The sequence below is a fragment of the Empidonax traillii genome, unplaced genomic scaffold (assembly GCF_003031625.1).
Source record: "Empidonax traillii isolate 1590-97213 ecotype Southwest subspecies unplaced genomic scaffold, ASM303162v1 scaffold209:size809316, whole genome shotgun sequence".
Classification (NCBI taxonomy): domain Eukaryota; kingdom Metazoa; phylum Chordata; class Aves; order Passeriformes; family Tyrannidae; genus Empidonax; species Empidonax traillii.
The window spans coordinates 60227-79012 of record NW_020955402.1 but is presented as its reverse complement, the minus strand read 5'-3'; the positions used below and the strand labels follow the sequence as shown (position 1 = coordinate 79012).

General features: G+C 40.1%; 1 protein-coding gene across 1 annotated transcript; it reads right to left on the bottom strand.

Moving 5' to 3' along the window:
• Positions 1-875: 875 nt before the first annotated feature.
• Positions 876-18042, bottom strand: HRH1 (histamine receptor H1). The gene is made up of 4 exons (XM_027887438.1): positions 17938-18042; positions 4537-4696; positions 4443-4492; positions 876-3330 (listed from the first exon to the last, which is right to left on the bottom strand). Exon 4 carries the CDS (start codon positions 3222-3224, stop codon positions 1800-1802), a length of 1425 nt encoding a protein of 474 aa, XP_027743239.1. The 5' UTR covers positions 3225-3330; positions 4443-4492; positions 4537-4696; positions 17938-18042; the 3' UTR covers positions 876-1799.
• Positions 18043-18786: the final 744 nt, after the last annotated feature.

Here is an 18786-nt window from a genome sequence, read left to right as displayed (position 1 = left end):
GACATTAGCTGTTGAAGTTATCTGATTCTGGGATTTGTCCTAAAGCTAAAATACTCTGCAGTGTTTGCTTAAAATGCTTCTCTCATGTAGAGAAGCATCTCTTGTTCCTAGCAGCAGAACAGGAATGAGAGCTTTACTTTGTGGTGTGCCACAATCAAGGTGCTGTTGTGTCTTGTGATACTTGGCTAGTCCAGGGCCTGAGACGTAGCCTGCCTCAGTTCTCCCCCTTGCTCTCCAGTCTGTACACTCTGCTTTAATTTGGTGTCATTGTTCTGTGATGTTGCAAGCTCCCTGATAAGTTGGCTCATATGATATGTGCCACTGTGTACCGTGCTTTGAATTGATAGAGGGTAGATTTAAATCAAATATAAGGAAGAAATTCTTCCCCATGAGGGTAGTGAGGCCCTGGCACAGGTTGCCCAGAGAAGCTGTGGCTGCCCCATCCCTGGGAGTGTCGAAGGCCGGGCTGGACAGGGCTTGGAGCAACCTGGGCTAGTGGAAGGTGTCCCTGCCCAGGGCAGGGGCTTCAAACAAGATGGTCTTTAAGATCCTTTTCAACCCAAACCATTCTATGCTGAGGGACTGTGTGTTCTTCGTTTGGGAACTAATCTATTCTTGATTGAACTTAGGAAGAGGGGATTGATTCCTGTTGTGTAACAGGGCCTGTCTGGTTCTGACAATTGATCAGTACTTTGAAACAGTTAAATCAGTGGCTGAGGAAGTGAATGCTCAGAGTTGGTGGCATGAACCTTATCTGCAAACTCCTCTGTCAAGGCTGCCTCCCAGCTTTTCCACGTGAAGCTGTTTTTACAGATGTTTGTCGTTCAAAGGTTGGACTTGATGATCTCGAAGGTCTTTTCCAACCGGGTTGATTCTATGATTGTGGGTAAAGGCCCTGAGCAACATCATGTAATGTAAAAGCCAGCCCAGATTTCAGTTGTAGCTTGTACTTAGATGTTTTTTTGAGATCTCTTCAAAGACAGACTATTCTATTATTGTGAGTTTTTTCTGAAATATTTTACAGCATTTGCAATAAGATTTATAAAATGTAATTAAATATAAAGGAAAGAAAAGGTAAGCATGCTTCATGTATAATCAACTGCAAGCCTAGAAAGAGCATCCCACTGTTCTTGAATAGATAGTGACAGCATGGAAAGTCTTAGCAAAATTTCTAGGACATAAAAGTACTATTTTTTTCAGCAAAGTCAGTGTACAGGTACAAAAGGAACAAACATGATATCGAAGAGATACATTAGGGTACAATATGACTTGACATTTCATAAAAAGTTTATGACTTTGGGGGAAGCTATAAATAAATATATTAGATTTTCTTAAACAGTTGAAAGTTCTTTCTTTGACTATGCAGAATACCTCCACTTGCAAATCCCACTTCACAAGCAGTGTGTTCCTCTGTTTAATGGAGTAAGTTGAAAGAGAAAAATATATTTAGCCAATCACAGAAGTGTTACTCTGTTTCTTCCTTTTCTGCAGTTGAATCATTTATAATCAGTGAAGATCTCTATTTATACCTCCAGTTTTGTTCTATGTGATGAAAGAGGCCATCTCAAATTGTAAATGGTTTACAAGAGTCTAACAGTTTGTAGGTTGACCATGAGTTTTTTAGATTCCTGGTCTGAAGTACCTCTCTTCCAATGTGTTAAAACTGTTACATGCATATTTCCCACTTTTACTAACACTTTTTTATAAATTACAGCTTTTTGGTGTTTTTCTTTGAGACTGGAAGATTATGTTTGTTTGACCTCTTGAGCTGCTTTTGAGCTCAAAAATTCAGAGCAATATCAATGAATGTGAAGGATCTTTTTGAATGTCTTCTTGAAATTCTCGTTACAAAGAGGATACAGGAACGGATTTAAGGTGGAGTTCACATAGCCGAGCCATATAGTGACCATATGTAATTTTGAAAACTGTTCATGGTCATGAAATGCTATTACCATAAATGATACAAAATAGGGAATCCAGCACAGCATGAAGGCTGCCATTATGACCCCTAACTGCTTTGCTGCTTTCCTCTCCCTGTTCCCATGCAGTCCTTGAATGTTCCCTTTGGAATGTTCCCAGGTTTTCCTCAGGTAGGTCAGTCCTCTGAAATCCCTGTTCTCAGTCTTTTCCTGAGCACTGCAGGCTCTTTCCAAGTTGGGATTGGAATTCTCTTCACATGGTACCACCTCAGGGAAAGTATGGTTGTCTGATGCAACACTTGAGTCACTGTCTTGTGAGCAAGGCTCCTTCTCGTTTGCATTCTCCTTCACTGCACACATGTAGTTCTTTCCTGCTTTATCCAGGCCTCGCTCAGACTGGGCAGTGCTGAAAGGAAAACATCTCCATTTAAAGACTTTCCCATTAGTCTTGCCATCAAATACCTTTGAAGACTTGTCAGGATTACTGAAAGGAAGCTCTGTCTCCACATTTTTGGGCTGTGGGGAGCTTTGCATGTCTTTGGGTGGGGTGTTCTCATCTAAGATCTGCTTGTAGAGGCAAATATTTTGCTCGTCCTTCATCTTGCTATCCTGTATGAAGTTTTTGTTTGAGGAAGACCAATATGATCCATTGATGAGCTCTCGGTGTTGGCAGTGTTTTCGAACAGCTCTGAATATTTTATAATAGAACCACAACATCAAGATAGAGGGGAGGTAGAAATTGACAATGGCTGTCAACACTTTGAACCAGGTGACCTCAGAGAATTCAGTTTCACACTTGTTTTTCTTTACTTTCCTTTCCCCATTATTAGCAAAAACATGCCATCCTAGGATTGGAATGACCCACATGAAAGAGAGCAACCAGATCCCCAAAATCATGAGCAATGCTCTCATTTTTGTTCGGTACTTGAGATATTTCAGTGGTTGCTGAACTGACCGGTAACGGTCGATGCACAGTATGAAGAGGTTGAAAATGGAGGCAGTGCTGGCCACGTAGTCCATGGACAGCCAGAACAAACAGGCTGGTAAACCCAGAGGCCACACTGGACTTAGAAGATAGACAATATTCAGGGGCATAACAGCTGCACCAACTATAAGATCTGCAATAGATAGGCTGACAATGTATAAATTGCCAACTGTCTGCAGCTTCTTCTCAGTTTTCACAGCACATAGTACTAATATATTCATGACAATAGTGATTAGTGAAATGCTCCCCAGGAATAGGCCTAGAAGAGCTGAGTGAGGGCTAGTTGAGTTCTCCATTGCGTTTTTTGACATCTTTTGCATAGGCCCACAGAATGAAAATCAGGGCAGATGTCCAGGCCTTGGAAAGTCACTCTTGGTTTTCACTTCTGGATGAAAATGGATTTCTTTGTGATTTTCATTTCCAGAACTAGGGAAAAGAAAAGAAACATGCTTAATCGCTGTAGTACTGAAAGAAAATAAAATAATAAAGCTTATCTGTGCTTCAGCTTAGCACTGTCCCTTTTAGGGCTTTCCTAAGTAATGAATTTTTACAACATTTTACATATAGGTTTCACAGATTTCACAGAATATTCTGAGGTGGAAGGGACCCACAAGGTAATTAAAGATGTGTTCTATGAAAAGTACTGGAACAAGCTCCACTAACCAATCCAAAATGGTTTGCAGAGGTGTTTCATAGGGCTTCATATATTTCTGACCCCAGAATCTGGAGAAGAAATTTCAGTCCTCACTGGTTTGATTCATTATATCTCATTAAATAGCTGATCACAAACCAGAACATAAACTACATACTGGCAAACCAATTTAAAGTGTGGTAGTAAAAGGCATATTAACATGTTTTGTACTAAAAAGTTTAAACAAACCAGTGATTTACAATCTACATCTAATAGTTTGAGAATACAGCAGTTGGCAGCCAGTAGACAATCATTCAAATTATAGTTAGCGAGTAATCTATTCCTACACAATTTAGGCTTACACAGATTTCCAACATTTAAAGATGCTATTCCTATTTTATATCAAGTGCAAAATAATAGGATTTTTTAGGATTAATAAGAATATCCTTCCCAACTGCTAACTTCATGCATTGATCCAAAGTCCAAAAAATGATTAATAATATTTTAAGTCTTGGAGCATATGGTCAATTGACCAAATTCTATAGACATAGAAGAAAAATATCTGTGAGGGTGATACACATTTTGTGCCATTTTATAGAGCTTGTCTGAGTTTATGTTCTGGTAAATCTCTTAAACGAATGAGGAAAGAAACAGATTGTAAAGATACTAGCCCAAAGTTTTTACACAACTAGCACTGAGATATACATGGGATTTCTCATCCTCATAGTTCTAAACAAGGTCAAAACAATACAATGCAATAGATTATTCAGTGATCAGTGTTTCATATTGAAATTCAGTATTTCATGCTAAATTTATCTTTCTTATTCCAGAAATCAGGTTTGAAGCTAAAATGTTTGTGTGCTTTCTTACGAAAGGTCAAATTCCTTCTTCCTGAGGCTTTATTTACAAATGGCTGGTGTTGAGATGGATGTGTCCTTGGAAGAAGGACACATCCATCTCAACACCAGCCATTTGTAAATGTGTCCTTGGAAGAAGGACACATGGGCAAAGGAAATAGGACACCACGGGGTGTGAGCTTGATAGCTGTGCTCTGGAATTTTGTATTCCGTGTGTTGCATGCAGCCCTCAGGCTCTGTCATGTACAGTTCCTCAGTGGCAGCCTGGCACAGATGTCAGCAGGTCAGAGGCCTCCAGCACCTCCTGTGTGAGAATAAGGACAGAAATTACTCTTTGAATTTTAAACCAACATGTCTGGTGATGGAAAATGGTTATACCCCACTCTGTCCTTTCCACACTGGGTGTAAGAGTACAGGATGTGGCCAGGTCAAGGAGTTATGTTAATTGCCTCGGGGACCCCATAAAGAAATGACTGATCTTCACGTATTTTCATTGAAATTTATGGTAAAATAAAAGGAGAGAAAACAACTTTAACTGAGTCTTCAACATTAAAAATAACAGCAAAGAAAGTTATCTGGTTAGACAGCTCTCCTTTGTTATTTATGAACTGTATATGGAATAATTTATGAACTGTATATGGAAAATACAAGCGTATGGGGTTGGACTGGATGACCTTCAGAGATCCCTTCCAATCCTAACAATTCTGTGCTTTTGTGAACAAAACATAGAGCAGAATTCAGTAAATTGTGTTGACTGCTTCCCAAACTTTCTCCTTAGCACTGCTGTGGTGAAATAGGGTAGAATTTAGAAAGCAACTTGCAGAACTTGATCTGTATTTGTGCTCCAAAGAAGACATGAAGGTCAAGTTTTCAACTCACACTCCCCTTTTATTAAAATGTCTTTTATTAAATTACAAAGCTTGATTACTTTTCTGTTTTGGAAGAGCTTACACAAGTTATAAGAATCCAAAAATTATGTCAGGAAATGAAAATAATTTGAAAATGCTAAGAACAAGAAAAATTCAGGGTAATGCACTTGCTCTTTAAAAAATACACATGCTAAGTGGTACTTCATGTTTATAATAATTCTGTCTTATAATGTAATTTTCATCACAGTATCATTTGAATGATTCATAGTCCCTCATGGATCTTATCTTCTCAGCTTTTTAGAGAGCTAGCCATGTACCAATAAATTTTAAAGTGAAATTGAGGAACAAGTTGAAGTGTTCTGGCAAAATACATCTAAAACCAGCCAGTGTGCTGACTATTTACTGGTTTTTTGTGTTTAGACCTTTTTTGGTCTATATTCCTTCAGACACTCTAGACAAACAATGCAGACCTTGAAATTAGGGGTTTTTTAAACTTTAATGCAGTGCAAGCAACCTAGTCTGACTTTGATCTTCTGACATCTTCCATTGGAATAAATCCACTTATATGGTAGGATTAATATGGCTGGAGTGGGACTATACCCAGTAAAAAACAGCTACAGGGTTAATTACTGAACTGAGCTTGCAAGAACCATTTGCCCTAGTTTAGAGTGAGTAGATCAGAAGCTGGATCAGGATATGAAAACCTTTACAGTAACACTGTACTTTCCCTGTTGAATAATTTGCAGATTTCACATATGATCTTCCACAACCCTGACTTTAGGAGTATTCTCCCACCAAAGAGTACTTCAAAGATCTGAGTGATTTATGTTTTGGAGTGTGTTGATGAGAAAAGAAGCCACTAAAGACATAACTGGAGGAGGGTCTCCATACCTTTGTCATGAAAGTTATACACCCAGCACACACTTCCGAACTCTTTAGTTTAATTTGAAGCCAAACTGTACCTCTGAATCTGTTAAAAGGATGTACCGAGGGATTGAATTGGGCACAAAATGCTTAGAGTAGAGCAGAAACGCACTGTTGCCTTTGTATGATCTACTCCTTGCAGCTTTCTCTTTGCTTTTCCTAGCACATGACACCATGTGCTGCTGCTGTTTCTGTCTTAGATTTTTCAGATCATGCTAAGTTCTCCTTAAATTCTGGTAGGCATTTAGGAGCACATCAGACATACCATAGTCCCACACTCATGTGTGTACAGAAAAAATAATCTGGTGTCTTTCTTGAGTCTTCTGGGGGCCAAAGAAGGCTTCCAGTGCAGGAGACTGTACGTCTTGCTCCCGTGTCCATACTCTTTCATCAAGGAGTTACAGAGGGCCCACATCTCCCATTTCTACACAGACTAATAGAACAGTGCAAGAGAAATGAGTCAGATTCCCCTCTCAGAAGTGAAGGTGACTGCACACAAAATAGCATGCAGAGAAGTTCCTTTTACTTGCAGAAATATTATGTTACTACTCAGTGCCCTCCAATGCCACACTGTATTCAGAGCCTTCTCCCTCTCTTGCCCACTAAGCTTACATTGAACTGCTACATTTGCCACTCTTTGTTGGAATTAGTACATTTTGCCACACAATTCTGTCCAATGGAAGACAATTAGAAAGCAATAAGCCTTTCTCCATCCCATGAAATTCACCAATCACCTCTTCTGTGCTCTAAGGAAGATTGTAATCTATAAATTTCCTTCTTAAACTTCCTCCCATCACCATTAGTAGTGATGGTACCAAATATCATCAGCAGTTAGTCATGGTGGCAGCTCTGTGATTTGCAATAGCAGTTCTTTGCTCTTCCTTGAGGCACACACCATTTTGCAGTGACTGTAAGCTGGTTGTGGTATATGTACCCCTGTTCAGAAGCTACTGGTTTAATTCTTTATCAGTAACTCAGTTCCCAGTAGAGGAACATAATGATACTGAATAAATGGGTTTTAATGTTTGAAGAATATAACTCTAGTTACACCAAGACAAAATTCACCAATACTAAACAGATTTTAAAGAAAACAGTCAGTCTAAGGTCTTGGATTGCTTTTTTGGAATTTCTGAACCCTGACCTCACCATGAAATGCCTAATTTTTACAGTCGTAAAGAGCTTTTTCTACAAGGAAAACCAGCAATCATGATTTGTTTGTTATTGTATCACAGTTACAAGGAACAAGAATCTGCTGGGAGATGCTAAGTAGATGCCTTACTGACTCATTAGTGCAGATGGAATCTATTAAGCCCTGACTAAGTGGGAGTAAGTTTATAGAAACAGATGCCAGCATCCCTCTTATAGATGAGTTTTTAAGAAACTACAGCTCCAAAGGAAAGGGTTGGGCTAGAGCAGCCCTTGTTCATCAGACTAAGTTCAAGTTAGAAGCTAAAATTTGATTTCAGATGACCTGTCCTCATATTATCCTCAAAAAATCTATTTGTTTCTAGTAATAATTAATAGTAATAGTAATAATTAAAACAAATTATTCTTTAGGTGTTGAAAGTTTTAAGATGCTACAGGTTTGATTATTTTCCCTCTCAAAGACTCATTTTTTTCTCTGTAAGGAAACATTCCCTATTCAATGCCTTCCAATATTCAAGGAATATTTTTGTTTAAAAGTAAATAGAAAACCTTGATAACTGGCCTGCTGTTCCCCCTGTCACAGTCCAGGAAGGACACAGGTTTGTTGTTTTGGTTTATATTTGTTTGTTCTGGGTTTTTTTTATATTTTTGTCCTCAGAAGAGTGTCTTCCACTATCAAAGGAAAGTCTGAATTCCATCTGTCCTTAAATTGTCTCTCCTAGGTAGTCTGAAATGAAAAGATACATAATTTGAAGCTTTAGTGTCTGACCAGTCAAATTTTGTCAGTCCTGCTGGATTGTCCTCTTCCCCTCAGATACCTATTTTAAAGGACAGTGAGAGTTATAAATAAATCTCTTACTATGTGAACAAACAAGTCAGCCTGACTTATAAATACTTTCATTCCTTGTTTTTGTTATGACTCTTCCTTTGTGTGGAAAAGCTCCTCAAGAACAGATTTGGATATCTGACTGTCTAGTCTTGCATTAACTTGCATTGCGTGCATTTGGTGGCAGAGAATTTTCAGTCGTTCTTGAAGTAAATGCTGTCTTGGGGAATAAATGAGGCCAGAGCTAATGTATCAGATGTGCTGAAATCTACTTTACAGACTAGACTGCAGAGAAAATTGCTGTCTGAGTTGTTGGATTTTAGATCTACATGTTGATTTAAGAACTAAATGCCCCACAAAATGATGCAGGCCTTCAATGTGCCAGTGGTGACTGGGAAAGGTATTCTCCCTGGGCAGGGGAAGGGCAAGCATGCTGTTTCTGAAGTCTTCTCCACACTTTCACTTCCAAGGAAACTCGATGGTCCAGTGCTATAATTGCTGCACTTTTTATCCCTCCTGATTCTGTCACTTGTCTAAAAAATATTTTCAATAGGCTGTAAAGATTCAGAACAAGAACAAAGCAGAATAGAAGGAACAGTGTGGTTACATCCACACTCATAAGACATTTATTCAATTTTCTCTAGGAATACACATTACAAATGATTTTAAAATACTTTAGCTGAAGGCTCCTTGAATTAATTTATCCAGCTATTCTGAGTGTGCAGTACACTGGGAATGGTCCTCTCATGCCTAGAGCAGCAAACAGGGGACTAATTAATTGAGTGTTACAAAAGGGCTAGAACAAAGTCAGCATGTCAGCCCTTCTACACGGGAGCTGTATAACTTGGTTGCGGTCTGTTCTGTGATATTAAATTTACCCTTATTTCTCTAACTTGGATGGTCATGTTCTAAGCATAACAAGCAGACCTTGTGAACAACAAAAAGGTGGAAAGCAGAGCCTATTGTGAAGGAGGCGATGTTTCTGAGTAACTTAGTGAAGTCTTTCAAGGAGAAGAAAGTATTTATTATTATAAAAGTATGATATGCTGAGTTTGTGACTGGCTTATGTAGGGCTATTTTCAGTCCAGTGATTTTACTGGGCTATCTCTATTTTTGTTTTAATTGGTATATTTGGATATTAGGGTACAGGCTCTTAAGAGTTGCAGACAAATACTGCTTTTATTTAATTGAGGAAATATTACATCAAGGTTTTTAAAGTGAAGCATAATTCAAAGAGCAAGAAAACATTTGTGCTGGCTGAAAATCTAGAAAATTTAAGTGGAAGTTCAGCTTCAGGCTCGTAGATTATGCTTGCCTTGATTATACTTGATATTTTCAGGCTTTAGCTTTTATAGAATCGTAGCAGTTGCTTCTACAGCCTCACGCGTTGGTCAGATTGGCAGGCTACATACTGCTCTCAACACAGATTTTGCTGATTGCTGATCTTTGGCTTTTATTTGGGTGAGGGGCCTGGTTCAGTAGTAATGAAATTGGTTAGTTTTAGCCATCTGCCAGCAAAAACTGTAGACCTCCAGACCTTCTGAAAGTGAAGAACACAAATCGGTATAGCCATTCTTTCCTTATTTGCATGCATGGATCTCAAGGCCTGTGAACTTCGTGAGGAAATTGAGTACTTGAATCTGAGGCACCACTGAGCTCAAATCTTGGTCAAGATGCTGTACTGTGTCTGTTTGTGAAAATGCTGGACTCTTTCAGAAATAACCATCTCCTCTCATGTGCTGACCTTCCCCCTACCTCCCTTTTGCCGGTGTAGTGTTCACTGCATTGGATTAAGAATATTGTACTGTATCCCATCTTTAATCATCTCTCTGCTTTGCAGTCTGATATCCTTGGGTAACTACTAAGGGTATGTGATGCTGTTGGATTTCAGGGGAGCAGGGAAGGAAAAACAGCTTTTAATTTTGTGCAGTGAGAACAAACATGCTCATTTTACCACTGTCTGAGTTTAACGAGACAGAAATGTCTGCTAAGGAGGGCAGGATATGAGAAAAAAACAAGCTTCTCCCTCTGAGTAATTATAACTTTGAAATTAAGAGGCTACAGTTGAAAAGGTGTGGAAAAGAAAATAACAGCTCTTTACTAAAAAATATAGGTAACAGAACAAAAACCCCTAAAACTGGTCTTGGTTCTGCCAATCACAGTTTTTTCCCTGTGAATACATATGGGAGGTACTTGCTAGCAGGTCAGATCCCTGCCCATAGGATACTGGTACTGCACTCACTCTCACTGACTTCCCTTTTTCTCTCTCCAGCTTTTGTACTCAGGCTGCTAGAGCACAGGTGGGTTTCCTGTCCCACCATCTCATGTCTTCTCCTTGGTCATCTAGGAAGTACCACAGCTTGGTTTGTGAGGTCTGTCCTCTCTCTCTAGCTGGGGGGCGTCTGGTTTGCCCTTGTGCCACATGGAAACTGTCTTCCTCAATCTTCTCTCTCAGTTTTTTCTGTTCATCCTTCACCTGTGTAGTTAGTGTCTTGAGACCCTCAATCAATGTCTCTGCACTGCAGATATGGGCCTGTAGCAGGCCAGTCATGGTGTCGTACATCCCAAATTTATTTATTCTAGAGCTCACTGGCTCTCAGTTTTCCCCAGCCTGCAATGATGTCACATAACTGGCATGTATGGGCGGCCCCAGGTGTTTGAGGCTCCACCACATCTGTGGTGTGCAGCTAACTCTGTCAGGGTCACTGATGGGTTGTCCATCCCTTCCAAAAAGTACCTCTAACAGTGCCAGTTCCCTCAGGCGTAGTATCTCATCCTCTATGGTCTTCCAGCCCTTTGAATAATGGTGCTCCTGCAAGGGTTCTCTGTAAAGGAACCTCTCCCTCACACCAGTCAGAAGTCATGCCCAGAGAGAAAGGGACTTTGATTCTCTCATGAACACCTCCTCGATACCCACATCTGGGCAATAGATTTCAAGATTTCATTGCCATCATGGTTTATGGCATCACCCGTAGAGTCCCAAACTTGGGTCATCCAGGTCAGAATGAGCTCGTTCAAGTGACAAATAGCGTCTCCCCGTAAACTGCGGAGGTTGTCATACGACAAGGACTCCATGATGATCTCTGGCTCTGGGCCTGCCGCCTGTGAGGGTGCTCCCTCCCTGCCATCGTTGACTGGGCAAACCGATTCAGTCCTGTATTTCCTTTTTTGGATAGGGGCAACTCCATTGGCTTGGTCTGTTCTTTGGCCATATCCTGAGTCACCATGATATCAGGCATTTTACTTGTCTTTTTCTTTTGCCTTCTGCACAGAACTGCTGCACCATACCAAGCGGCTCCCGGCAGGCAGTGCCCAAAACTCCACATGCAACTATGAGCTGCCCCTCCATGGATCTACCACGACCTCTCTCCCTCATGGAATTCATTATTTTCATGGGGTTTAGGAGTTGTTCAGATGAACTTCCATGTTGTTGGAGCAGAACAATTTTCTAAGAATTCACCCATATCCTCTCATAACCCATGCCACTTGAGGTTTCCCACCCGTGGGGTGGGCTTCTGGATGCATTCTCAACCATTCCTGGCCCTGGCTTCATATATTAAGTATGCCATAATGGCACAAACTTGCACAAAAAGCCCAAAGAGAAAGACATCTCTGACATCTAAAGAGAATTTAAACTTCCCAGAAGCAACTGTAATGGACCCAATGGCGAAATGGATGAAGGGTTGGGAAAACATACCTCCCTGTCTTTCTCCACAAGGATGGGTGCTATTATCCTTAAATCCCAAGAGAAAACAGCTTAGGCTAGAGCAGGAGTGCAGCCTTGAGGACATTTCTCAGAAGTCATTTAAAAATACTGTAATAACAATGATATGAAACATTGCTATTAAAAAAAAAAATAAATAAAAACCAAGACCCAAACCATTGTGTTGTTTAAAATAGCATGTTGTGCTGTTCATGGAGGGGATTCAGTCCCAGAGTTTGATAGGTACTTCCATGGCATGTCTCGGTGTTCAGTCACTTGGAAGATTAATTGAGATACTATGTTATACACAGTTATGAATGCACATCACAGCAAGGGAACTAGACAAACTATAACAACCTGTCAGAAGCAAATTATTTCTGTAAAATATGGAAGCTTGTGGTACAAATGGAGCTTTGGTACAAATGCAGCCTCACACTCAAGCAATGCAAAGTTTGAGGAGTTAATGCCTACACAGGGATGCTGATTTGAAGTCATTTGACAGGAAGAGCCTAATTTTCTACTTGCTTATGACTTGTCTATATGGACAAACATCTTGTAAAAGAAACATTCTGAAAGAAACCTAATCCAACCCAGATATTTAACTTCAGCTCGATCTAACTTTGCATCCTTCTATCTAGTCTTCTGTTTCTGTTCTTGGGCACTGCCAAACACAAGAATTCAGTTTCCAAACTTAGACTCACTGTAAGGGCCAGTTCTTGAGCAAAGAGTGATCAAAGAAATACTCCTCTGGAAGTTCTTGCTCTCATTAGTAGTAATCAGAACACCATCAAAGTTCTTTACCCTGAGATAAAGGAAAACTTCATTCTGGTTTTGATATTTGCTATGTATTCCTGCATCTCTGTGTTCTGAATTTTATTTTTTTTAATCAAGTTGATTATTTAATCTCCCAGGATGACAAGAAATACAACTTTTGCTGTATGGTTCCTATATGATGCTGAACACATGTGAACCTGGAAGTGTATTCTAGGTATTCTTTACTGTATTCAAAAACCCACCACTAAACCCAAGAAAGTGATGCTCAGAAGGCATATTCTGGGAGCAGTGGTAATATGTCAGAAGTGGAAATTGAATCCAAAGTACAGACGTGTTAGTCTTAGGAAGTGCCCACATAACTAACAATATGCAATACACATAAAAATATCACATATTTGCTCAAAAAGGAGAGGTACCTTTACTATGTGGAGGTACCCAAGAAGTAAAGCTTAATGTACATCTAAAATGCTTTCCTGTGTAGAGAAATCCTTGTGTGAGCAGAAAATACTGGCAATTTGATTAAATGAGCATGCATGTCCTAATTAATTTGCATAGGTGAACATACAATTTAGCGCTAAGTAATACTTCCCTCTAAATATGAAGAGGCCATGCCAAGACAGGAAGCTAAACACCCAAACCAAATTCAGTCCTGCAAAGTTCAACGTGGTATTGAGTAGTTTGGAGCTGAAACACTCCCCTAAAACCTGTCTAACTAGTCAAATGCTAGTAGTGAAGAGAAAGGTATTTCTAATAATATTTTCTTCTTTAAAGACATTCACTGTTACTATGGTTATGCTCTTACCCCTAAACAGTTTATCATTAGTGCTCCCAGATTTCACATGCTGCTTAAGTCCCTTCAGAATTGTTTATCCTTGGTGTATTTATGGTACTAATTTGTTTGCATGTCATCTCTTTCTCATCTTTCTTCTCTTTACCCTGAGTGAACTACAGAGTTACGCAGGCTCACACCGTAGCTACTAATCCATGACATTGTTCTGGGTTCTTAATATTTTTTTTAGGCTGAGAACTGATTGTTTGAGAGCATTATTTTCCCATCCATAATGAAGAACAGAGCATCTGTGTTTTTGATATCTCTGCACTGGGGTTTGTGCTCCAAATCACGTTCTGTTTATCTGAATTTTCATTGTTCCAATGCTGCTGCATATTCAACCATGTTGTGTAACTCCTGGACACATAAATCAGTAACTGAGAACTATCTTTTACATGGAAAGCAAAGGAAGAGTATGAGCAAGTGTATTTTCCTGTGCATTTCAATACATCCTGCTGTGTGCTAAAGCTCTCATGGTCTCCTTTTTCAGTCCTCTACTTCAGGTCCCCTGACCTTTACCAGATCTTTCCTGATATTCCCTCAGGCCTTTCTTCTATCTGGAGGAGAACTTAAAAGCTTCCCTGTATGATTCATATGAGAGCTACAGGAATAGTATCAGGAAAACTTATTAAACATCCCCTGACATTCAGTTACTGACAGAACTTTGGCTAGGGAAGCACAATGTAATACTTAGGAAGTAAAAAAAAAAAAAAAAGTCTGGATGCAGTTCATAATCCAGAGAGCCTTAATTTACAGGAATACAGTTGCAGGCACATAGCTTCTCAGCAGAACCAGTGAATACAGTAACTTCCATGCTGTTTGTTTAGGAACTCTCTGAAAACAACTTAGGAAACAGAAAAAGTAAAGAAAAAAACCCTGCAGCTACTTAACTGAAAAGAGGAGGGTAGGAAAGTCCACAAATGGAACAGTAATTCCAGAAACAGCATATAAAAAAGAAAGCTATGAAGTTACATTGAATATTATAATCAACTTGAATTTCTTCTTGTTCATGTATCACAGTAGATCCATGTCCTTTGAACTGGTGAATAGTGAACATCCAAAAAGCATCCAACAAGCAGTCTAAAAATCTCATCTAACCTGGTAGCAGCCAATATCTGGCTGTATGAAGACATGTTATTGCTTTTTCCCTTTATGTATAAGAGTTGAAAATGAAACCTGTCTGGAGAATCCTCAGATAAAGTTTTAGCCACTTGAGAGCTGATGTGTTTATTTAATTATTTATTTAAGATTTCTGTTGATGAATGTCTATCATTGACAGCTTTAATCCATGATGTGGAATACCTGGAGCAGAGGGTGTTTTTATATTCAGTGTAGAGTACTAGAGTCAGTATTAATAGGCAGAGACCTTGATATCATGTTTTAACTTCCAATAGCATCTCCTAAACCAGGATAGTTTGAAAGCGTAGCTTCAGTATCTTGCAAGTGCTGGATGTATGAAGTGAGACTTGGAAATTTATTGGATGTCTGTGTGTTTCTGTTTTATCCTGGTGTCCTGTCTTATCCCAGCCTCCCAGCTTTGTAATGCTGCTGTCTTCTGATGGCTGAGCTTCATTTTTATATATTAATACTGAACCTTCCTAAGTTTACATTATTGGTGATATATACATGTATTTAGCAGTATAACCAACTATGTAATTAAACAATTTTCTAGGTACCATTGTACTATGATGTGTATTTACCTTTTTTTATTTTTTTAAGTTTGTGCCTTAACCTGAAATTATCAAGAGACAGATAATATACTTTTTTATCTCTGGCTGGCATTTTTTAACAACTCTCTGTAAAAATGGGCCTATATTTCATGAGCATTAAAACCAAAAGAACTAACAGAAGATGGACACATTCCAAAGAATATTTTGGCCTTCAAAATGTAATAACATTATTATTGTTATTGTTGATATATGTAATATATGTTAATATATGTTAATATATGTTAATATATGTTATTTGTCATATTGTTAATATATGTCATCCCATTATAGAAGCTCAAACTTCTATGACAATCATCTTCCAGTGGCTCAGCTTTCTAGTTTAAGTCGTACCAAATGTTGTTTTTTCCATGACGAAAAACAGTCTTATTCCTGTGGTAGTATCTCCCATATATGGATTATTTTTGCCCAGAGACAGGGGGGAAAACCCCATCATGACTGAAATCCTAAAGCTCCAGATATGGTATTAATTTTGCCTGCTACTTTAAACATTATCTGTATCATCTACTTTGTCATCAGTGTGATCTCTCAGCAAAACAGTATTGAAATTTTATTTTCTTTAAGTGGTGCTGTGTTGAAAAAGTCCTATCTTCTTTACTCCATTACTTGTATGTAAAAAGAGACTTTTGGTGTAGTTGTTAGGCCTATATAATAACTACTATAATAGAGGAAAATTCCTTTGTGCTTTGATGAGTAAACAAAACCATGAGCTGTAAATTCTCTTATAAACGAGAGGAATTTCCCAGTAATGTGGTTCTTTAAAGCTGAGCAGCCTTTGTGTGCCTTTTCACTGGGGATCTATTCTGTTATTGGAATCCATTATTCCAGCTCACTGAAACAGAACATCTTTCATACAGGGATAGCAAAAATTCTTTAGAATTTTTTCAATTCCACCTTCTGCTACTACTACTTACTCCAACTCTTGATGAACTGTAAAACTAGCTGGCTTTAATCCTTCTGCATCAAAAATGCAGTCAAATTAAAAAATGTAACTCCACCTGTCATTCAAATATAATGATCTGTTTCTTTCCACGTGACTTGGTTAGTCACTACTCACAAAAGTAAAAAATAATGTATGTAAACAAGAGTTGTTAGTTCTTTCAATGTTGAGGTTTATCACTATGAAATTTCTTTGGGGATTTACCAAAATAAACTTGAATTCAACTTAAGTGAACTTTTGGTGCTTTGAAGCTGTATGAAAGACTTCATCACAAAAATGCACAAATTAAGAAATCCTAGTGGGCCTTGTACTGTTTATAAAAGTAAACCCTGCTACTGAAAGGTTTGGTTTCGGCTCACTTAGATATGTTAATGTACAGCAATATTTTTGGTCTCTAATTTGGAATGTATGTTGAGTTATCAGTCTCTTTAACTTCTGGTAAACTTGCTGTAGCAATATTATAAGTTCCTTCATATTTTAGCAATAAGTCATTGAATATACAAATTTTTTCCCATATAAAAATAAATATCTGACTTAAATACCTTCCAGCTTTTCTCCAGGCAGCTTTACTGTTTCTTGTTGAATTAAACAATTTCTTGTTAAAGATGGCTGAGACACACTGGTGGAGCACAAGGCTATTTACAGCTAGAGAGCTTGGCGCCTTGCAAGTAAACAGTTGCTTGTCCAAGAAGCCCAATTCCTCTCCATCTTTCCTATCCAGTGTCTGTAAAGGATAGCCTGGGGAGGCTACTTCAAGAATTGCCTGTGGTGTAGGTTTAGAGCCTGTTATGTCCCTACTATAGCCCCTACTCCCATTATCCCCCCTCAGATGTGCTGGTTGGACAAGATCTGTATGGAAATTAATGCGTGATCTTTTCCCCACCTGCAAGAGCACAACCAGAAAGGGATGAGGATATTCAGGCATACCTTTCCTTTCTCTTTCTTCAGCCAAGCCACTGCTTGCCCTTAAAACATGGAACCAACCCCTCCCTGCCTTTTTCTCAGCCATGTACTCTTTAATGGAAACTTACCACTTGTCAAAAGAAAAATGCTTAAAATAAGAGTGTAAATATATTTTGCAGGTAGACAGAAACTCACTCTAACCATCTTTATTCAAGTGGTCAGTGTAGCCACTAAGTACAATGGAGACTCTGGACTTGATCCATCTGTTTCTCTTCTGTTCCTTTCCCCTTCCACCTGAACATCACCTTCATACTCTGTCCTTCGCTGGCCTGGGGCTCCTCTCTGCTCCTGGGGCAGTAGGCAGGCCTGGGAGCCCTGGAGCAGCTGGGACTGTTGGGTGCCAGACTGGGGCACCCTTTGGTGCTGCCAGGATTGCAGCTTGGATAAGTGTCCTCTGGGGAAGAAAGGTGGCTGAGCTTCTTAGAGTGTGTGGGAGCACCTTTTGTCTTTTTTTCCTTAGCTTTGTTTGCCCCTCCGCGGCACCCTTTGCTCGGCGCTAAGCACACACTCCCGTCTGCTCTTCTGGGCTGTGCTGCCAGCTCTTAGCTGGGATGAGCCCGATAAGGAGCAGCCTACTTCTGCCAAGTGTTTTCAGTTAATGCTTAGGAAGAGTAAAACCCGAAGTGTGTCGGTGAGTTGTTTTGCTCTTGCTTGCTTTCTTCCCCCCAGACCTCCTCTCCGTGCTCAGCGCTATCGCACCTGTCTCGGCTGGGACGAGCGGGGACCGAGGAGCCCCCCGCGCTCCCCAGGCCTCCAATCTCCCCTCCTGCTCCCCAGCCGAGGATGCCGCCGCTCCCCTTCACCCCAGCTCTCTCTTCCCTTTGCCCGTCCGCCGTCCACTCACCGGCAAAGCGAAGAGGACAGCGGCAACCGACTCCCAGGACCTCCGGCAGCTCGGGAAGCCCCGGCCGGGCCGGCGGCCGTCGCTCCCTTCGCTCTCCCCATGCGGTGTCCGCGCCCCGGGCTCGGCAGAGCCTGGGCGGGATATGGTGCCCTGCCCTGCCCTGCCCTCTCCCGCCCCTCCGGTGGGGAGCTGGCCAGGACTCCGGGAGCTGCAGAGCGAGTTTCCCCTTTCCCCGGACTGAGCCCGGCTCTGTACCCGGCTGACCGGCCGCACAAAGCGCTCTGCTCCCTGCGGCTTTTCCCGCCTCAGCTCGGCTTGAACCCCTGTTTTGCAAACCTGTGGGAATCAGAGATTGTTTCCGTCTGCAGCGGGGAAGCCGCCCTGAGGGTGACGTGTTAATTTACGTGAGGAAACACCAGAAAATCAGAAATCGCATCTCGGTTTGGGATTATTCCAGTGCCTGATCCAGCCGTAGGATTGTCACTCTTGTCACTTTCTCTGATAATGAGCATGTGTTCTGAAGTAGCTTGGTACGTGTCGTTTCTTTTAGTGGAGTTGCCTTACAAAACTAGTTCAAGATCTGGAAAATCTCAAATATGTAACACATTATCGCATATGTTAACTTAAACTGATATTTTTGTGACTTCTATGGGTCCAGCACATCTGCTCTATGTTAAATGACACACAGGGTTTGGAGCTTTTTTCCAAGGGAAAACAACTAACTTAGCAGTTCTAATTTCTTTCTGTAAGATCATGTTTATTTTTGCTTCACATCTAAAGATGTTTAGAAGAGTGTTGCGCAGAACTCTCTGGATTCAAAGGGATTATTTTGTTATGTAAGTCATGAAG